This window comes from Diadema antillarum, unplaced genomic scaffold, assembly GCF_040938485.1.
Source record: "Diadema antillarum isolate AM-2024a unplaced genomic scaffold, OU_Dant_1.0 seq00000533_RagTag, whole genome shotgun sequence".
Lineage (NCBI taxonomy): Eukaryota > Metazoa > Echinodermata > Echinoidea > Diadematoida > Diadematidae > Diadema > Diadema antillarum.
The window spans coordinates 880,886-899,595 of record NW_027271484.1 but is presented as its reverse complement, the minus strand read 5'-3'; the positions used below and the strand labels follow the sequence as shown (position 1 = coordinate 899,595).

Genomic DNA, 18,710 nt, shown 5'->3' with positions numbered 1-18,710 from the left:
GTATACCATGTAAAGTCTACCAAGTAGATCTGGAGATTTGAAATATTTTGTCATCTACAATACACATCATGCATCTTTACCCATGGCTGTTTGATGTTTTAGGACATGATTACAATTTACTTTCATGCAACAAAATGCAGTAAAAATAAATTTGATATGTTGGTCAATATGTGTCTTAGAATACGGGGTCATGTGTAATTGGACCGATATCTAGATCGGTATACATGTATATGTACGCAAATAGTGTTTTCATATCAAGTTGTATGATGATACAAGTTGTATGACTTCCTCAACAAAGCATTAATGTTGCTATTAAAATGCTCTGCTGTTCTTGCCTATTTCATAGAAATGGAAACATAAAACAAAATGTTGAATCAAATCAAGAATGGGATCTAATGTTCAAAGACTATTAAACTCACTGTTATAATAATATGCTCTTGGCACGGATACAAAGGGTACTTCAATGATATGCCATGAGTATTTCAGCTTGCATTATGTTATTTTTTGGTAGTTGCATACCATACATGTATGTTCTATTATGCAAATAGTGCATGATTTTGAATGCACTATACTAGATTATATACGCGACAAATGCACAAGTAGCCCAAGTGCAGTTTTATTTCACTGAGGTCGAATAAGGTGTATTGTAACACTTATTTTTCTAGCTCTAGGCTGGTCTTGGCCAGGACCGTTAGTGCCGTAGATTCTGCACAAACAATCAGAATTCCAGCTTACGACTACATACCCTGCACGGTCCATGGAGAATCAAGCTTGTGTTTCCTCAAATATAGAATATGCAAATACAGATGTTGTCCAAATCTAAATAAAATGGATCAGAAGGTTCTATACATTCCACTATTGTGTTACGACCAAGTAAAATGGGGCTTTCAGTTCAGACCGCTTGCCTTTAGGACTATGTACGTAAAGTTGGGATGTTGCGTTCCAACTACTGTCAAAGTGGATATTTTCGCGCGACTAATTTTTCGCGCTTCGCCGGGTAAAAAGAGTTTCGCGTGTTTTTAATTCCGCGGAATCAAGACATCATGCACAGGAGCATATGGCAAGCAAAAATATTCGCGTGCTTTTATTTTCGCGCTAGTTTCTGGTTGCGCGAAATGCGCGAAAATTTCAACACCGCGAAAATTTCCACTTTTACAGTATGCTGAGCGAGCGTAATCTGCTGTATGCACGGATGCCTGTGTTCTGCGCTTCATACACGCTGTGCCTACGCTTTCCGCTGCGTGGCTGCAGCGTATCGTAGGCACAGTGTGTATGAAGCACTAGCACGCTCGTAGCAATACACCTATATTATATTACATGTGTGTACTACAAGTTTTGTCCGCGTACAGTGTATGCGTAGAAACATGCAGTCAGTACTACGGAGACGCTAGGCTACGACTGTACAAATGTAAGTACACCATGACTGCGCAGTAGTGCAAATGATATTTATCATGCACTATAACAACATTTATGCACATCACATGGTATCAATCTGGCCAATCACAAATCTTGCTATTGATAGCACTATTTACTAGTTACATTATATTTCAAGTGTGCTATAATGATGCATGTTGCCTACATACTGTATGAGTGCCTAGTGCATCAAGTGTCCAATTAGAGGAAGATGTTAACTTAGCTGACAGCTGCTCAAATACATGTAGCTCTCTGGAGAAGTTGAACTGTATCACTTCCATGCATGCATGCATGGATACAACATGTACTAAGGTACATGGAGTGTGAGATGTTGGTGGTCACGCAGAGGAGCGGAGATACAATTGTATACCTAATGTACATATTGTATCATGATCCACTTCACTGTTTTGAGAAGGAGTTCGAATGGATGGAAGTCTTGCCATAACCTACAATGTATTGTATCACTGCCTTTAGTGTGCTACAGTATAATCTATTCAGGTTTGTATTGGTTTTGTGTTACAGAGTGAAGGTCATTTTCACAGATGTGAAAATAGTGATTTACAAACAACAAGAGTTAATATATATGTTAGCTTCTTGTTTATCATTCTTAATAGTAATGGATATCACTTATTTCGATAGACAATCTGCCACTGTCAGATTGGGTTCGTGTGTGTGTGTGTGTGTGTTTCCTCATACAGTTTTGATACAAAAAAAGCACCTACCAGAACAATAACATTGTATCTCATTCAAATCATTTTGTCAATATGCAATTCATGAATATTAAAGCATTCTATAGAAAAAATGTGTTTGCGGTTTTGCATTGTGACATCCCAAACATAAAGGTTTATTAACGTGGTGGTTGTGCCCAGGCATAGCAAACTGGGGGTAATGGTTCAGAGTGTCATATAAGTTTATGTATTATCTGCTTGAAAAAAAAAATAGACGAATGGATTGAGCAGTCAGTTGTGCCCAGGCATAGCAAACTGGGGGTAATGGTTCAGAGTGTCATACAGTGTATAAGTTTACGTATGTATATATCTGCTTGAAAAAAGAAAAATGAATGAATTGAGCAGTCAATCTTCGGAATTTCATGGAAATTTCGTGGGTAGTTCCCTCCAATTTCTTTAAAGTTTTATGAGATACAATGTTTGTTTTTTTTTCTAGTAATGATACCGTGTCAATTTCTATCAATTAATGAAGATAAAAAAGTATTAAAAAGTGAGATTAGCTTTATTGTCCTTGTATGATTGTGTACTAAATTACAAGCCATGATCTTTTGAGCAGAGTCCAAGTTGTCCCTGTCATATTAAAATTTGACATGTTTATTTCAAACAGTAAGTCTGAATATTCTTGTATCAGATGAAATTGAAATTGCTCTTTTAAAGAAAATTGCAGTAATGTTTGTAGATTTTCATTATGCAAGCCATTTAAATTCAATTTTAATTCAAAATTCAATATGAAACACACAATTTCCTTTACTTGCAAAGAGTTCACTTAATGCAGAGTTAGGAAAGTCTCACTGTTTCTGCAAGAGGCTCCTTGAGAACTTCAATATCTCTTCATGCCCTGGCAATGTAAATCTTCCTGATTTGATAATTAGTTTTGTTCATTGAGATGCATGAAACACTACATCTATCTCCCTGACTGCCCTGTAGAATTAATTTCCTAGTTTTGCTGTGAGAATATTGGCAGCTCTGTCTATGATTTTCATCTTTTACCGTGACCTTGTGAGATTACTTCTGATCATGAATAAGGCCCATAATATTTGCTCAAAATTAAAATTTATGTACACTTATTTGCACTTGATAATGATGTGCTTTACAAGCAGCCAAAAGGGATGTTTTATTATAAATTATACAGTATCTGAATACGATGATCTTTTGCGATTAAAAGGCAATGCAATGAGGCCATACTACAGAGATGTTGTTCATGAAGATTGGTTGATAACACCAACCTTGTCCTTCCACGTTTGTAGAGTTCAGTGGATGATTTCTGTTGGGTCATGTACAAGTATACTACCATACATACTTGTATGCTACATTGTACACTCTACATGTACAATATTGCTGCCTCACATGGTCTGTACATGGTCTGTACTAGCCCCTAGGGATTATCATCTTTGTCATTTCAAGTTCGATGCTGGTATTAGCATTGCTGTGCGAGACCTACATTCACATCCATACAAGATGCATGTTGTACGTTCAAAGTCTATTATACAATTGCAGTGGTTGATCCCAGAACATACATGAATGCTCTAGACATGGCTACATAAATCTGAGCCTGGGAGAAAAATGAATATTGCTGTGATTCAGAGAAGGGATGAAATTTCTGTCTTTTTCATTGTGTCAAAAACTAAGCAGTCATGACTACATCTTTTAATATTTGGCTCGAATTATGCGCCATTGCTTTTTTCGTCACGCAGTTCCTGCGGACTTTGCGATGGTGTGATAATCACACCTACATATTATAGTGTTGGGATCGATAATTGTGATCGGCATCGCTTGCGTTAATCTTACCATCTAGTGTTGGAGTTTGATTTATAAAAGGCAGTTGTTTGTTTTGGAGATACAGGACTGTAGCACTAGCACTAACGCCAAACTTGAAATCACCTACTAGTACTGTACAGTGTATCAGGGCATTACAAAGGCATGATCCCTTGCTTGCCTGATGGGGCATTTAAATGCAAGTGCCCATTCTTTTTACTTAGCTTGACGGTGAGTTTTGATAGCCTAGGTAACTGGAAAGTGGGTTTGTAGAACCTTAATATTGCCTGTTCCTTGCTTGCAATATGTCTTCATTAGCAGCGGCAACTGGGGTTTCTTAGGAGCAACAGTACTGTACATGTATTCAAGAGCACTTTACATTTTATCCAAGTCATTTGTATCTTGTTGATAGATAGCTGCCGTGTCATCTAAGACAGGAGAGTTGTTATTTCTGTATGTGTCTCGCAGGCTTGTGACCTGGCAGTGTAGCATTTAGCTTCCTTGCTGTATCTGGGTCACTGCTCATAAATTGTGGCAATGTATTCATCTCATGTTTGTTATACAGGATGTTTCCTACATGTATGTGCATGAAACCGATCAGTGCGCATTTGAGTACACATTTACAACATGTAGCCATATACTGATATGCAGTGGTTGGTTGATCTCACATTAAGACCTGATGGCCTAGAAAGTAGTAAATGGGGATAAAAATCATCACAATTCATGGGTTCTGTGAGCAAATCAAACTCAACATGCACTAGATGGATGGTGAAGACATGTTGAATGTCCTGCTGATTGCATTTTACAATTACAGCTTGTTTAATATGTATGCTCTTTCATGATCTTTTTCTACCAACACAGTATGATTTTTTTCCCACTCTTGCATGTATGCTGGGCATAAAGTATTAAAAGTAATAATCAATGACTGTATGATTTACAATTGTACTTTAATGTACACAGTACAAAATATTTATCTGAACACTCAATCTCACAGTAAACATGAATTTTCAATATTAGAGTACCTTACTTTCCATCAATGTACATTGTGCAATATCTTGTGAAATGATTGATTTCACTGCAACTGAATATTCAGTTTGAAAGGCTGTCTTGTCATTTTCGAGGTATCGGGGCAATTATCCCCCAAGGACTATTAACCCCCCAGCTTAATACTGGTTAGTGAGTAGATTAGAATGAAGACTATGGTTAGGGTTAGAGTTTGGGTTAGGGTTAGGATTGTAGGTTCACAATTAGGATTAGGGTAAGGGTCAGGAGAAGGGTCCAGGCTAATTGTCCAGGGGGTATTTGCCCTAGAACCCATTTTCCTTTCTGTACCTGTATATTTTCAGTCTTCATCATCTTCTATAAAGCCTGGTGAAATTTTTATTGGGAGCACAGTACGTAATTGTTTGTGAATTAACATACAATATAAATCATTTCATTTGTTACAACATCGCACTATAAAATTACTACGATGGCATTTCAGAAAGGAGGAAGTATGAGTACAGTAGACAAAATAATGTTACCTTTCCAAAGTCATACTTCTGCAGAAGTCACAGACTTTCTTTAAATGCAACGGACCACTTTTTACGCCTCCACCATGAAGTGTCGCCGGAGGCAGAATGTTTTCGGGTTGTCTGTCCATCCATCCTTTTGTCCTTCCTTCCATCTGTCCTGCAATCCATCCATCCGAAATGAATTTTATGGACAGTGTAACTTAAAAACTGTTTGAGGTATCCTAATGAAATTTTATATTTGTATACCATGAGTGGACAAAATTGAATTCTATTTCAAGGAAAGTAAACACTCATTACATTTGTGACAAACGTGTCATTTTTTTTCCTAAACCCTAAAACGGCCAGGGCGGAATCCCCCCCCGACAGTTGTGAAATAACTCTGCAATGCGGGAAGGCCTTGTTCATGAGGCTACCTGACTTTTTTTAGTTCAATTGTAACATCTGCGCGTACTGTTACAAAGCAACGCCCATTTTTGTGACTGCATGTCATCACAAAAAGGACACAATTTTAGGATTTTGTGTACATTTCCTATGGAAAACAGTGCTCTGGCATGAAACTTATAAAAACCTATTTTTACTATTAATCATTTTGATTGACTTATTTTATGCTAATTATGGTAGAAAAGTTGTCAGTGACAATTTCCAATTAAAAAATAAAGAAAAAACAAGTGAAAAACACCTAGAAATACCTAGATTCCAAAAACAATAGCATACATAAGAATTAAAATGACTTTTGCTTTTATGATGTACAATTGTTGAATTTGTTAAAAGCAGATATAACCCCCAAAATAGACTCTCAATGCTTTTACCGTAATTAGTGTTTACAAGGCTAAAATAAGATCTTGGGCTTACTTTGCATAAACAGTTAAAATCAGAAATTGATAATTTAAAAAGATTTTAAGACACAATCTTGGAGATTACAACTAGGATGTCACGCTTGCCAAAATTTGTTGTGATTGCGCCACTGATGGCCAAGACTTTTTTTTTTTTGGGGGGGGAGGCAAATGAAGGCCCAGTTTCTACATATTTTCATCTTCTTAAAAATGCATGGTCATTTTTTTCCCCTGATCTTTGCTGGCATTATTGCTCAGAGGGTGATACAATAGTGTCATGCATTGTACAATATGTAAAAGAAAGAAAGAATTCCACTGCAGTTGAAAATTAGTCTGAAAAGAAGGAGCAAAAATTTCTTCTAGCACAACAATGAAAATTTGATTAAAATCTGATGAAAAATAAGGAAGTTATAATATCTTAACGTTTTGCTAATTTTGGTTTCATGCGCTTACATGTAGTAGGAATTCCTCTTTAAACAAGGGCGACTGTCTGGGGCAAAATCTCTCTAGGTCAAATGTCACCAATTATGACATTTTCAGCAGTAACGTTATTTAGGAATAATGAGTATAATATGATGTGATAGGAAGGGTAGCGGTAATAACCCAGATATTTCCATGAAGTAATATTTAGCGGAAAGTCATGGTCAAAGATCAGTATCTCCCCCCCCCCTTCAAAAAAAAAAACATTAAAAAAGCAATAGATAAATTATTTCTAGCCAGCAATTACTTCAAATGGGAATGACCAGTGATAATATAAGATACAAAGGGTAGACACATACATTTGTAAGTTTAATTATTTGCACAAACATGACAATGACGGTAATCAACGGTCCCTGCACTGTCATTTCTTTTCCCATAGCCATGACATTACTAGGAATATCCATTGGTAATATCATCGAGTAAGAAGAATACAACTCAATAATCAAGTTGAATCAAGTTGAATCTAGTTAAATAATGAAGAGATGGATGAGATGAAAGGTCAAAGGTCACCAAAATTTACACTGTAGCTCACATGTCATTTCCAGGTTATTAATTCCACTAGATATATATAAAGATTTGTTGAAATGGATAGAAATTAATTGAAAAATATTTCCTATTTGCAGAGAGGGACCATCCGTGATCTGTGGTCAAAATCAGTGAGCTTCGTTTACGGAGAAATGTAAACTTCCAGATGTTATGGGGAACACATTGTGTTGAGACACCTGTTTCATGATTGTTGACTTGTAGTGAGTGTATTTTGACTATGTGTGTTCCAACCATTTCACAGAAGGGAACTTGGTGAAGAGTTCAACAAGAGATATCATCAGCTGTGTTTTCCATTCTACAGTAGGGTCTGTTGTGATGTTTTTACATTCATCACATCAGCCTGAAAATGAAACAACCTAGTAAACAGACTTGGGAACACCTGCCCTCAACATGTAAGCAGGTGGTTCAGACAAATTTTTTAGGAACAAAAGGAACAGTGTTGTTGCCAGCAATTATAAGAGCAAGAATAGCCTTAAGCCTCAGGACTTAGAAATAATTGAAGGCATCTTGATGCATACCTTTCACATTTTTAGAAGTGCTACAAGATATTTTGTCTGACTGTGATTTTGTTGTGTACTTCATAGGTAGATGAATGGTGCCTTTGAATATTTCCTACTTCTAATGTTGCAGTGCTGTTTGTTTTGCCCCCTCAGCTGACAGTCACCACGACGGCGCATTGTAGCACAACGCTCTACCCGAGGTGGCCAACGGTCACTGTACCTACCTGTGAGTGGAAGACGGGTGGTGCTTCACCAAGGGCTAATCATTCGTGCAGCCTCATACCTACAGGTCAGTCACAAATAAAAGAAATAATGCCAGTTTCCTTTAATCCTGTACACTAATAATTTTTCCCCCATTTCTCTTTTGTTATTGGAGGAATGGGAATGATGATATGTGAATATGGCTACCCATTGCTAAGTATAGTTATGAGGGAGTTTTCCTTGAATAAAGTCTGCAAGATTTTGAATTCCATTGTGGGAAGACATAATATGAGTTACTGTCATGTAGATGCGTGAAAAAATGTATCACTATGTCACATTCACTGTATTGGAGTTGCCTGTAAAAGAGTTCTTTGAGGTAGATGTAACAAAGAATTTGAACATGGTATGCTGAAATTAAGTGCATATTAGCAGATATGTTGGCGTTTCTGCACTGTCCAGTGTGTGCACTGGAGATACATGCATTACAGACACATGTCCTTGTCCATGTATTGTCAGAGAAGCATATCAGCAGTTGTGCCACTTTCAATCTAATTTTTGTCAAATTACCAGGCTGAATTTGACGTAGTGGAAAATGGGCAATGCTGGAGCAAAGCGGGAGGGGAAGGATGGGCCTTCGTCACCGACCAAGGAGTCGCCGTCGTCCTTTGATTTCAAGCCAGGCAAGATTCCCATCATTCAGCAGACCTCGCTTGATGACAGTCTCGATCTGCAAGGCGGAACCCTCAGGGTGAGACTGAAAGTATTGATTACTCAGAGCTAGAAGCTTACAATCACTCCCTCGACGCTAGAAGATGTGTGACAATCTGCATTTCTTTGGTGGTTGATCGAAGTGTGATAAAGCACACTGTCTTGCGTTTGCACTGCTTGACTTATTAAACATTGCTTTGTTGTGACATACATTGAGTATTATTATTTCTTTATTATGGAAGCGTTAATAGAAACCTGGCTTATGATTTGGAGATTACAGCTTCTTCATGTTGTATTGAATTAACAAATGTCATTAAAGGCAACACTTCTAATTAAAGGTCAAAATTTGTTCATGCATATACATGTGGTCTCTTTGAAAATGAGATATATCAACGTGTTTATCTGAAATCAAATTGATGTCAGATTAGCTAGTTGTTGATCTGGTGTTGCTATCATTGCTCCCTTACTGTTGCCTCTATCACCCTTTTGTGGTGGTGCTACAAGTACATGAAGGGATATTAGTGCACACATTGGTGGATCAGCCTTTGCAGCTGTGTCATGTATTAGAATGATAGAGCTTCCACTAGTTTGAGAGGTCCACATCAATGGAGTATGTTATTACCTATAAACAAGGATGGAGTGAACTTCATGTTCTTTGCCACATTCCTTCATGCCTCTCATTGGAATTGGTTCAGAACTAGAGGGTTGACCTGGTGGAGCTGTATCAGGATTTGTCTAGATGGTGTTGTGTTGGGTTGGAAAATACTTTTTGGTAGCCTCTACTGTAGTCAGAAAAGACTTTTCTTGTGTGCATCTACATGTAACACCTCTGCCTAACAAGTATATTCAATAATTGGATATTTTGCCAGTTGGCCTTTTATTTTGATGCATAATTGTGCACGGTATTATAATGCCCTGTAACAGGGATTAGGCAGCAGCAAGTTCCTTGAAAGAGGGAGGTTATTCTTGTTTGTCGTTTTCGTCGTTTTCATTGCTTTGATTTCTGTCCATTAGAGCATTTGTAAACTTAATATTATAGTTCCATTTACTTGTAGTTCATCATCGTGTGTGGTTGAAAGCCTTTATAGTTCATGTGCAAGCATCTTTTTGTGTTAAGGGGTTTTGCCTGCTCTTTGCTTATTGTAAAAAAATACAAGATTATAGAATAGCAGGTTGTTGTATGCAGTGGCTAGCACTGTTAGTTGATCAGCTACCCAGCCATTCTTGGCAATAAGCATTGGAATCTCACCCACAAGCAGGCAACACACCTTGCCATACAATGCTGCTTGTGTTCATTGGCATGCCTGCTATTCAGACAGAAATTTGAAGGCTTGCTTCTGGGTCTGTACTAAGCAGGTCACTTGTTTGAATTCGGGCAGATACTGTCTTGCTGGTGACAAGGTCCAAACTGTATAATGCACAGGGATTGGACTTTGTTTAAACTCAAATTTCATACCAGATATCAGGTTTTGGTAGTGTTTTCAAGTACAATTTGTAAAAGCACGAAGTGGACTGCTATTGCTTACATTCTAAGTTGATAAAGATAGAGTTTCCAATTGAGCTGTCAGCATGAACTAGACAATTCATGTAAAATCTTTGAATATATGGCTGTGTGATACATTTTCCCCTAAATGATATCAAGGTTTTTATACAGCTGTATTCTTAAATTTCTTGGAAAACCAATTGCCTTCTGCATAATCTTTAGTTTATCCATGTTCTACAGAAGCGATGTGAGGTGGACACTTTGCAGAACCATTAGTACAGAATGTCTTTGTGAATGGCTACAGTATTGGGATTCACATCAAAGGGAAAGTTGTTGTGTATGAAACACATTCATTCAAAGCAACTGATGCACTAAATTTAGCAATATGTTAGAAATACCCAAGGTCTGACAATCTGGCTTTTGTGTGGTAATTCATGAAGTGACTGGATCTCAAATAACGGTTTTAGTCATGCTGTCAAGTTTAAAGGTATACTTGCAAAAAAAAAAAAAAATGTTACTGTTGAAACGAGGCAAATACATTGTACAAAATATTTCTTCTTGACTTGAAGTGGTTTTTAGGAAATCAACTACACTCATTATTTCTTTATGTAAAGGATATACGTTGTATCATATGAAATCAAGTAGAATTTCTGACATTTTAGACCCAAAAAGAATGAACAGTGTTGTTCAAGTGATATCATGGTCGTAAAAACAAGATAATTCTGTCTTGGCTTCATGAATGGTATTTCAAGATAATTCACATAATAGTCAAATAACATTTACATTATGTCATAACTCTTAGATGTACTGTATGGATTTCCATTTCAGCGTTTACAGTAGTGAACCGTACATTATGTGTGTGTGTATATATATATATATATATATATATAGCTCAGGAAAAATTCCGCATTCATGTGTTTTATGAAGTATGAGAAATGCAGACTTAGGCAAAATGAATAAAAATTGAGCAACATTGGCTTTGTATAAAGCAGCAAATCCATAATGACAAATCAGTTGGAAGATATGTAATAGTTCACAAACTGATCAACTGCATCGTTCTGTGTGAGCAGCCAGAAGCTTACATAATTGAGTTTTTTTAGAAAAAAAAAAAAAATGTCATGTATTCTCTCCATTAAATGTTAAGCATGATGATTTTCCCCCTTTTTTTTTTGTGCTCAGGAGTTGTTGCGAGATGATGGCCCCGACGGCAGACCTCGCACCACTACTCTACTGGAGCAGCCGTATGTTGACCCCAATGCCCTCCCCGTGGTGTTCCGTTGGGAGGGTGGTGGCAAGAATGTGGCAATTGCAGGGTCGTTTAACAACTGGCGCACAAAGATACCCATGATCAAGAGGTGAGGGGGGTGATATGTTGGCAGAGTGGAGAGCAAGTGTATGATTATCTGTTTGCTATGATCCATCTATGTTACAGTAACATGTATGTAGAAGGGAATAGGTAAACATGTTTTGTAGACACACCATTTTATGTTTTCTAAGGTACCATATCTTTTTCTATGCACAGGGTGGAAGGGCTACAGTTGTATTTCATGTTATTTCTGTTATTATGGCGCAGTATCCATGCAAGTTAAGACCACTGCAGTCTTATCATGCATGACACATGAATGTACAGTACATCAGTATTCAACTGTAATCAAGAGATTTGAATACAAGGCTACACCCTGTATTACCTATGTTATTTTGTTTATTACTGTGCCATCAGCAAGGCATGTTTATGGATGATGAGTTGATGTAAACTATGATTGTGGCAGATCTTATTGTGATGAAAAGTTGGTCGATAGGAGCAGAGTACCTGTAAACAAATACTGTGGACCACATTAGCCCTTATTTTTGATGGCATAGAGATCATGCAGCTCTGTGGTAATATTTATATCATCACAGAGTCAAAATATTGAAAGATTTGAATTAAAAGCCCGGGCCAAGCCCGGCACTGTAAACGGACAGAATTGCGGGGCTCGGCCCCGCAATTGAGGCCGGGCTTGGCCCAGCCCCGCACTGTAAACGGGGTCTATGTTTTAGATATGAGTTAGCTATTAGCTGACCTCTCCTGCTTTGGATGATTGATCTTTTGGACAAAACAAGCTCAATGTCCTCTCCGATCTGAGAAAGCTATAGTTACTTTCTGTACTGCAAAAACTTCACACACCATAATGAGAGCTTCCAAGTAGGCTTGGACCACGTTTACAGTGCCTTCATTTCAGTGTAAACGCACAAAAGGCCAAATGCGGGGCCAAAATTGGCCGCGCATTTGGCCACGCTCTGGAGGTGGTCTCGGCCGCGGGCCGAGCCGCGGCTGAGCCCGGCCTTTTCTCAGTGTAAACGCATACTGGGCCAAATGCGCGGCCAATTTTAGTCTGGCTTCCAAACCCTCTACCCGTACTAATTCGCTATTCAGGATATTAACCCCCTCAACGTCGAAAACTAGTATAGTTTAAGGTGGTTTTGTCCTGCAAAGGATTTTTCCTTCGGCAAAGGCCTTTGCCCGAACGGCGACTTCGTCACCACGGAATCCAGTTGGCAAAGGGTCTGAAAACCAGACTATACCAAATTGCGTTTGTTTACAAGCAGAGCGCCACTACGACAAAATATTGAAAGGTTTGAATTAAAAGTGCGGCTGAGCCCGGCAGTGTAAACGGACAAAATTGCGGGGCTCGGCCCCGCAATAGAGGCTGGGCTCGGCCGCGGCTCGGCCCAGCCCCGCACTGTAAACGGGGTCATAGTATGCAAATAAAATTTTTGTGCAAATGATGAAGAACACTGTGAAGTGCCAGACAGTTTGCTTGGTAGTACAACTTCTGTGTAAACATGACACATTTAGAATGTAAACACAGGACAGATATGAGAGGCTTCCTTTTCTCGAGATGACAGATACAGTACCTTCAGGAGTCGGTCATTGTTGAAGGAACAGGCCAGTGGTGTATCAAGCTATTTATCAAGGCGTTACAAAAATGGGAACATATTAATTGCATGATTTAAAATTTAAGAAGTTACTCATCAGATCTCATTTCGGTGATACTGTTTGATCCTTTACAAAGTTTTGCTGGATTTTAGAATTTTGTAGAAAATTTGTGAAAATTTCTTAAATACTTGAAGATAGAATGCAAGATTTGTCAGCTACAATTGCATTTCTTAAATGAGTAATATGATTTTGTTGATGCAAGAAATCACATTGACTTGTCATCGATATGTACTTTATCTCTTTGGAATATGAAGAACAACTGTGCTGAACCTCCATGTGCAATTGTCAGAAACTTAATGTCATGTACGGTTTGAGAGGTCAGCAGATGTCCGCAAGCAATATCAGCAACTCGCAGCAATCTTTTTATCTCAAGCTACAGTGGCACCAGTTATGTGAGGGACTACATTGTACATGTAGTGCTGCATTGGGAAATTTTCCCAATCAAATAGTGCGCTATTTTGCACAAATAGTGGGTTATTGATTTGGACAATTTCCTAACTGCAAAAGCGTGCTATTTTGAAAGTTTGATCTGTTGAAGACAGGCCTCAAGTTTGTTTGCATAGCCAGGTATTTTTTTTCCCCTCTCTTTACAGATCTTAATCAGAGTATAACCACCTGTATTTATATGAATTATTGCAAGGTCATGCAAACCTTTTTTCTCTCCCCCCCCCCCCCCCCCCCTTCAACAGTCAGTTGAAAAGTGAGGGCATTTAACCCGAGTGTATTGTGCCAAGTATATATTTAGGTAGCGGTTCATAAAGCCATTTATTATCTGTGAAGGGCAAACACAGTTCTTTTGCTGGGTTTCTGAGATAAATGGTGGTCAATGATACTGTTTACATGTAGTTGGAATTATTGACATAAGGCCTGAAGAAATGTAAAGATTACTGGTGTACACCCAGCAAATTATTATGTGCGATTGCTTGTTTTGCCAGACCCTATAGACTTTAATACACATCATGAAAAATGCCTTTCTGGCTAAATACTGTACACATGTATACATTGTATGTACACATTTGTATGTATGCATGATTCAAAAAGGAAAAAAACAATCACAATTCCGTTGCATTTACCATGTACATTTTTTTTTGTTTATAATGTGTACATGTAAGTATAAAAGAAAAAAATAATAATCCCAAATGTGCATTGATTGATGAGACTGGAGCTAATACTCTGTGGTATACCAATGTATCCTCGCTCTCTCTCTCTCTCTCTCTCTCTCTTTAAATTCTGCAGTCATGGTGACTTCACAGCTATTATTGAGCTTCCAGAAGGTCAGCATGAGTACAAGTTCTTTGTGGATGGTCAGTGGGTTCATGCCCCTCGCCAGGTATGCCTCCATTCCCAGTATCAATATCTCAATGATTTATATGCCCGAGGGCAATCGTAGTCGTCTGAGTAGTCAGTGTGGTTCATCGTAAGCATATTTCTTTCTTTTGTCAGCTGTAATGTCCATTTGCTGTACTTGGTTGTAGGTTACCCCCTCGTTTAATCAATATGGACAATTTGCCACATGTTTTATTTTGCCCAATTACACTTACCCTGTGCTGCCCACTCTTCCCATAATGCTGATAATTTGTGGGGTGAAATATCAGAACCCTCTGATGCACTTGTAGCTTGCACAGTCTACAAGGGAAGGGGGGTTCAAGTTAATCCTTAAAAGTGAAAATAGAATCTTAGGCAGTTTTGTATCAGAAATGTGAAAAAAGAACCATACATAAAGGGAAGTATTGCTGTAGGCACAAGTTCTACAAATCATCTAATTCTGCTATTTCATTACAAACCAGTTCATTAAAATTAGGAAGAGAAGGGTTTGCTTTATGTTTAATACTGACTAGTACTGGCCACTGCTTTTAAATCAGTACTGCCACTGAGCTTTTCTGAGGGAAATGTTGATTTCCTTCTTCACATGCACTCGTCTTCATTTTGGAGACTCTGACACCAGAATCTGAAGTAAGTTTGATCAAGATGCAGGCCTTCTTGAGTTCCTCACTGCTTTGGAATCATAGCAAACAATGTGATTTGTTTGCTATGGAGCTTGCTGTTTGTGCCTATAAATCCTTATATGTGTGCACTTCAAGTGTTGCTAAAAGTGCTGTCCAAAATTGTGACTCTTTGAACACTGATTTATATCTCATGAGAGTGGCGGTTTCATTTTTATTCAAATATTTGTGACATCTGTGGTTCTAATTTCTGTTTCATATGAGCTTTTTTTTTTTTTCTACCCCTTGCTTTGAAACCTTTATATTTTCTGTAACTTGAAATAAGCAAGTAGTTGCTGGCATATCCTACAAATCATTGTTGTTGTTTGCTGTGCCTGTGATGTGAAAGTGAAATTTCGCCAAGATAAAAAACATTCCTGGAATTTACCCAGACTCACACCGAACAGAATTGTCTTAACCTTAAAGTGAAATGCGTCTGGATGCTCAAAATGAGTCTATTATATATAGAAGATCAACCAGAATGGTAGAAGTTTCAGTAAAATCTAAAAAAAAAAAAAAAAGTTTTACATGTTGCTCTCATACACACTCTTTGATCACAGTCACATGTTCAACTATGATGAGGTGTTTCCAGAAATCTCTTATTGCTTCATACACGTACACACACACGCACACACACACACACACACACACAGATAATGAATAATTCATGTTTTGGGTGAATAATCACATCAGGCGTTTTCACATCAGCCCGATAAAAATCCAAGCTCAAGATACTTTCTTATTTCCCAAGTCAGAAAATAGCGCGCTATTTCGAAACATCAGGCTGATGTGAAAACGCCTATTCATTAACAGTTTATTGGAACCGTTGAATCATTTTAATGCAAAGCATACAAGGCATACTGCTTTACTATTTCAGAAACTTTACTATTTCAGAAACGACAAAAAAGTGAAGATTTCTATGTACATGTACATATGTCAGTGTTACCCTCCCAAGTCGATGACATCATCATCATATGTAATTTGCATAGTTGTGATTATGGCTAATATCTCTATTTTGTGTAAACATGTAACTTTGAAGCGTTATTTTCTATTCTTTGTCCAAATGTGATGGAAATCTTGGCCATTCCACTCTCATGGACATAGGAGACGGAGTGGTGTTTCACCTAAATGGACAGTACTATAATTTGATAATGTACATGTAGACCTAATTATTTGAATTTTATAGTCATGTTGTGGAGGATAAATGAGAAATGCAGATTGCGTGATATTCTATTCAAGACTTAGATACTGTTACTCAGTTTGTGTACGTTGTATTTAGATTAAAACTAAATGCTAGATTATATAAAGTCGCTCTGACCATCTGTCATTGTCAAGCCCTGTTGTTGGTGTGAATTGTGGCAATGTGCATCAGATCATAATGTGAATCTGTGGAAACCATTCTTGGGGAGATGAGTGTGCCAAAAGGGAGTACTCATTACATATTTTGTGTTGGTATATCTTGAATCTCTGCATTTCTTGTTATACCATTGCCTTGCTGTCTATTCTGTCTTTCTTTGTGTGAATATGTAGCCTTATGTGATGTACACTTGAGTAAGGTATCATCCAGCTATATAGTTGGGGCACTGTTTTTGTCCCTCAAGAATCTTGGAAGACATGGTTCTCAATTGATGTGTAGAAGTACAGTGTCTACCGTACTCCCATACTGGAGTCTTATATTTAACTTCATTTTCTAAACGGTACCTGGTATGTCTCTTGTGAAATTGTCTAAACGTCTTACACAAGGAATGCAAGGAACAATTCATCTCCTTATGTAGAAAAATGAAGAGACCAATTACATGGTATGCATTGTACCGTGTACATGTACATTACTTGTTGCAATAAAGGTTTAATTGTAAGGAAGTCTCAGCTGCATAGAAACAGCAAACGTTGAAGACAATTTCGAATGATGACGTGCAAGAAATCGACATAAAACAGGACTACTTGAAATGAGTGTCCAGCATTAAGAAGGTCGAAGGCAGCTGTCCCATGGGAGAAATATCAGTATGACTTCATTGGTTTTCTAGGTGTTGAAAAAATAATACACTGTGTTGATATCTGCATTGTTCATTTGCTGATTGAATAAATGGACAGATATATGCATTTAAGAGTGTAGGCCACATCAGTCACATAAATTAAAACGTGACAAGAGACTGATTGACTCACTGCTGAATACATGTACCAAGACAGATGAATACTATTCCTTGTTTTGGCTTTTGCAGTGCAGGTTTAACAAGATACGTTCAGTCCTGGTCTTCAACATCAATGTGTGTTACATTTCATTTTAACTGAAACAAGCTTTTGTTTTGACTGGTTATGAAAAACATGGTCACTACTTCTTCTGCATATAGAATCTGAAAGGAATCTTGTTATTTATCATGTATGTAATTACTCTTCTTGATTTTGGCAGCCTACACAGAGCAACACATATGGGACTGTGAACAACTTCATCAGTGTATCCAAGTCTGACTTTGAAGTTTTTGAAGCTCTTGCAATTGATTCATCAAGAGAGAGAAGTAAGTACTGTAAAATGAGGAATGTTCGTGTGTATTTTAATTTCGCAAATTTTGCAAGAGCCAAGATTCACTATGCATGTGAAGACTCTTGTCTACACTATATGCATTGAATGCCAGAGGCACTTCGCGAAAATTTCATGCCATGAAAAAGGCCATTGGCTCCAATTTGCAAAAATTTTGTGCCACTAAAATATGTTTTACAGTATACCTCAGACATCGCCCAGCAAAAAGATAAGAACTGTTCTAATCACAGGAAAGTAGTTTCAAAGTTTCTTGTGCATTTAGGAACAAATGCCAGACATTGATATTCAAAAGGCACTGTACAACTGTATCACATTTCTCCTGTGACTTGAGTGTGTAAAGTGGCATGCCATGCTCTTACACAATAATTGTACTGTTTATCGAACTTTGTTTATGAAACTGTTTTTCATGTGAATCAGGAAAATCTTCACCTTCTCATGATACAGAGGTGAATTCGAACTCAGGTCTACCATTATACAAGCTATGTTTCAACATCCTACATACCAAGAGATGGAAATACAGTGGAAACTCGATATAACGAGATGGTCGGGACCGAGTCATTTTCCTCGTTATAGCCGATATCTCGTTATATCAGTAGGCATAAAAGAAGGCATAAAATAAAGACATTAATTTGCACATGTGGGACTACCCATCATATTTCAATCAATACTGATAACTTGATATTGTGTGTGAGGGAATTACTCACCTTTATGGGTAAGAAGATGTTTTTCGCCAAGGAAATCCAATATCAAGAATGTGTTTCTTATTAATTGTAGATGTTTGAATTTGTAAATTTATATAGCTTGCGATTGTATCAAGATCGTCTGTGGATTGGTATGTGGTTATTGTATGGGTGTGTGTTGTGTGGAAAGCTTGAATATGGTCTGCACAATGCTGTGTGTGTATGTGACATATTCTGTATGTACATTATGACTGCGTGTGTGTGAAGACTTATATATAGCTTGCGATTGTATCAAGATCGTCTGTGGATTGGTATGTGGTTATCGTATGGGTGTGTGTTGTGTGGAAAGCTTGAATATGGTCTGCACAATGCTG

At 37.7% G+C, this 18,710-nt stretch overlaps 1 protein-coding gene across 2 annotated transcripts in view; it reads left to right on the top strand.

Annotated features, from left to right (window-relative positions):
* Window positions 1–18,710, top strand: part of LOC139734585 (5'-AMP-activated protein kinase subunit beta-2-like) — a 30,753-nt gene that overhangs the window by 7,052 nt on the left and 4,991 nt on the right. Inside the window, exons 3-8 of one of the 2 annotated variants that reach the window (XM_071645367.1) lie at window positions 7,923–8,058; window positions 8,541–8,718; window positions 11,341–11,516; window positions 14,375–14,468; window positions 15,071–15,091; window positions 17,528–17,633. In XM_071645367.1, coding sequence (XP_071501468.1) covers window positions 8,563–8,718; window positions 11,341–11,516; window positions 14,375–14,468; window positions 15,071–15,091; window positions 17,528–17,633 — 553 coding nt within the window. In that variant the 5' untranslated portion in view covers window positions 7,923–8,058; window positions 8,541–8,562. The remainder of the gene's footprint in view (window positions 1–7,922; window positions 8,059–8,540; window positions 8,719–11,340; window positions 11,517–14,374; window positions 14,469–15,070; window positions 15,092–17,527; window positions 17,634–18,710) is intronic. The other variant, XM_071645368.1, reaches the window with a different exon arrangement.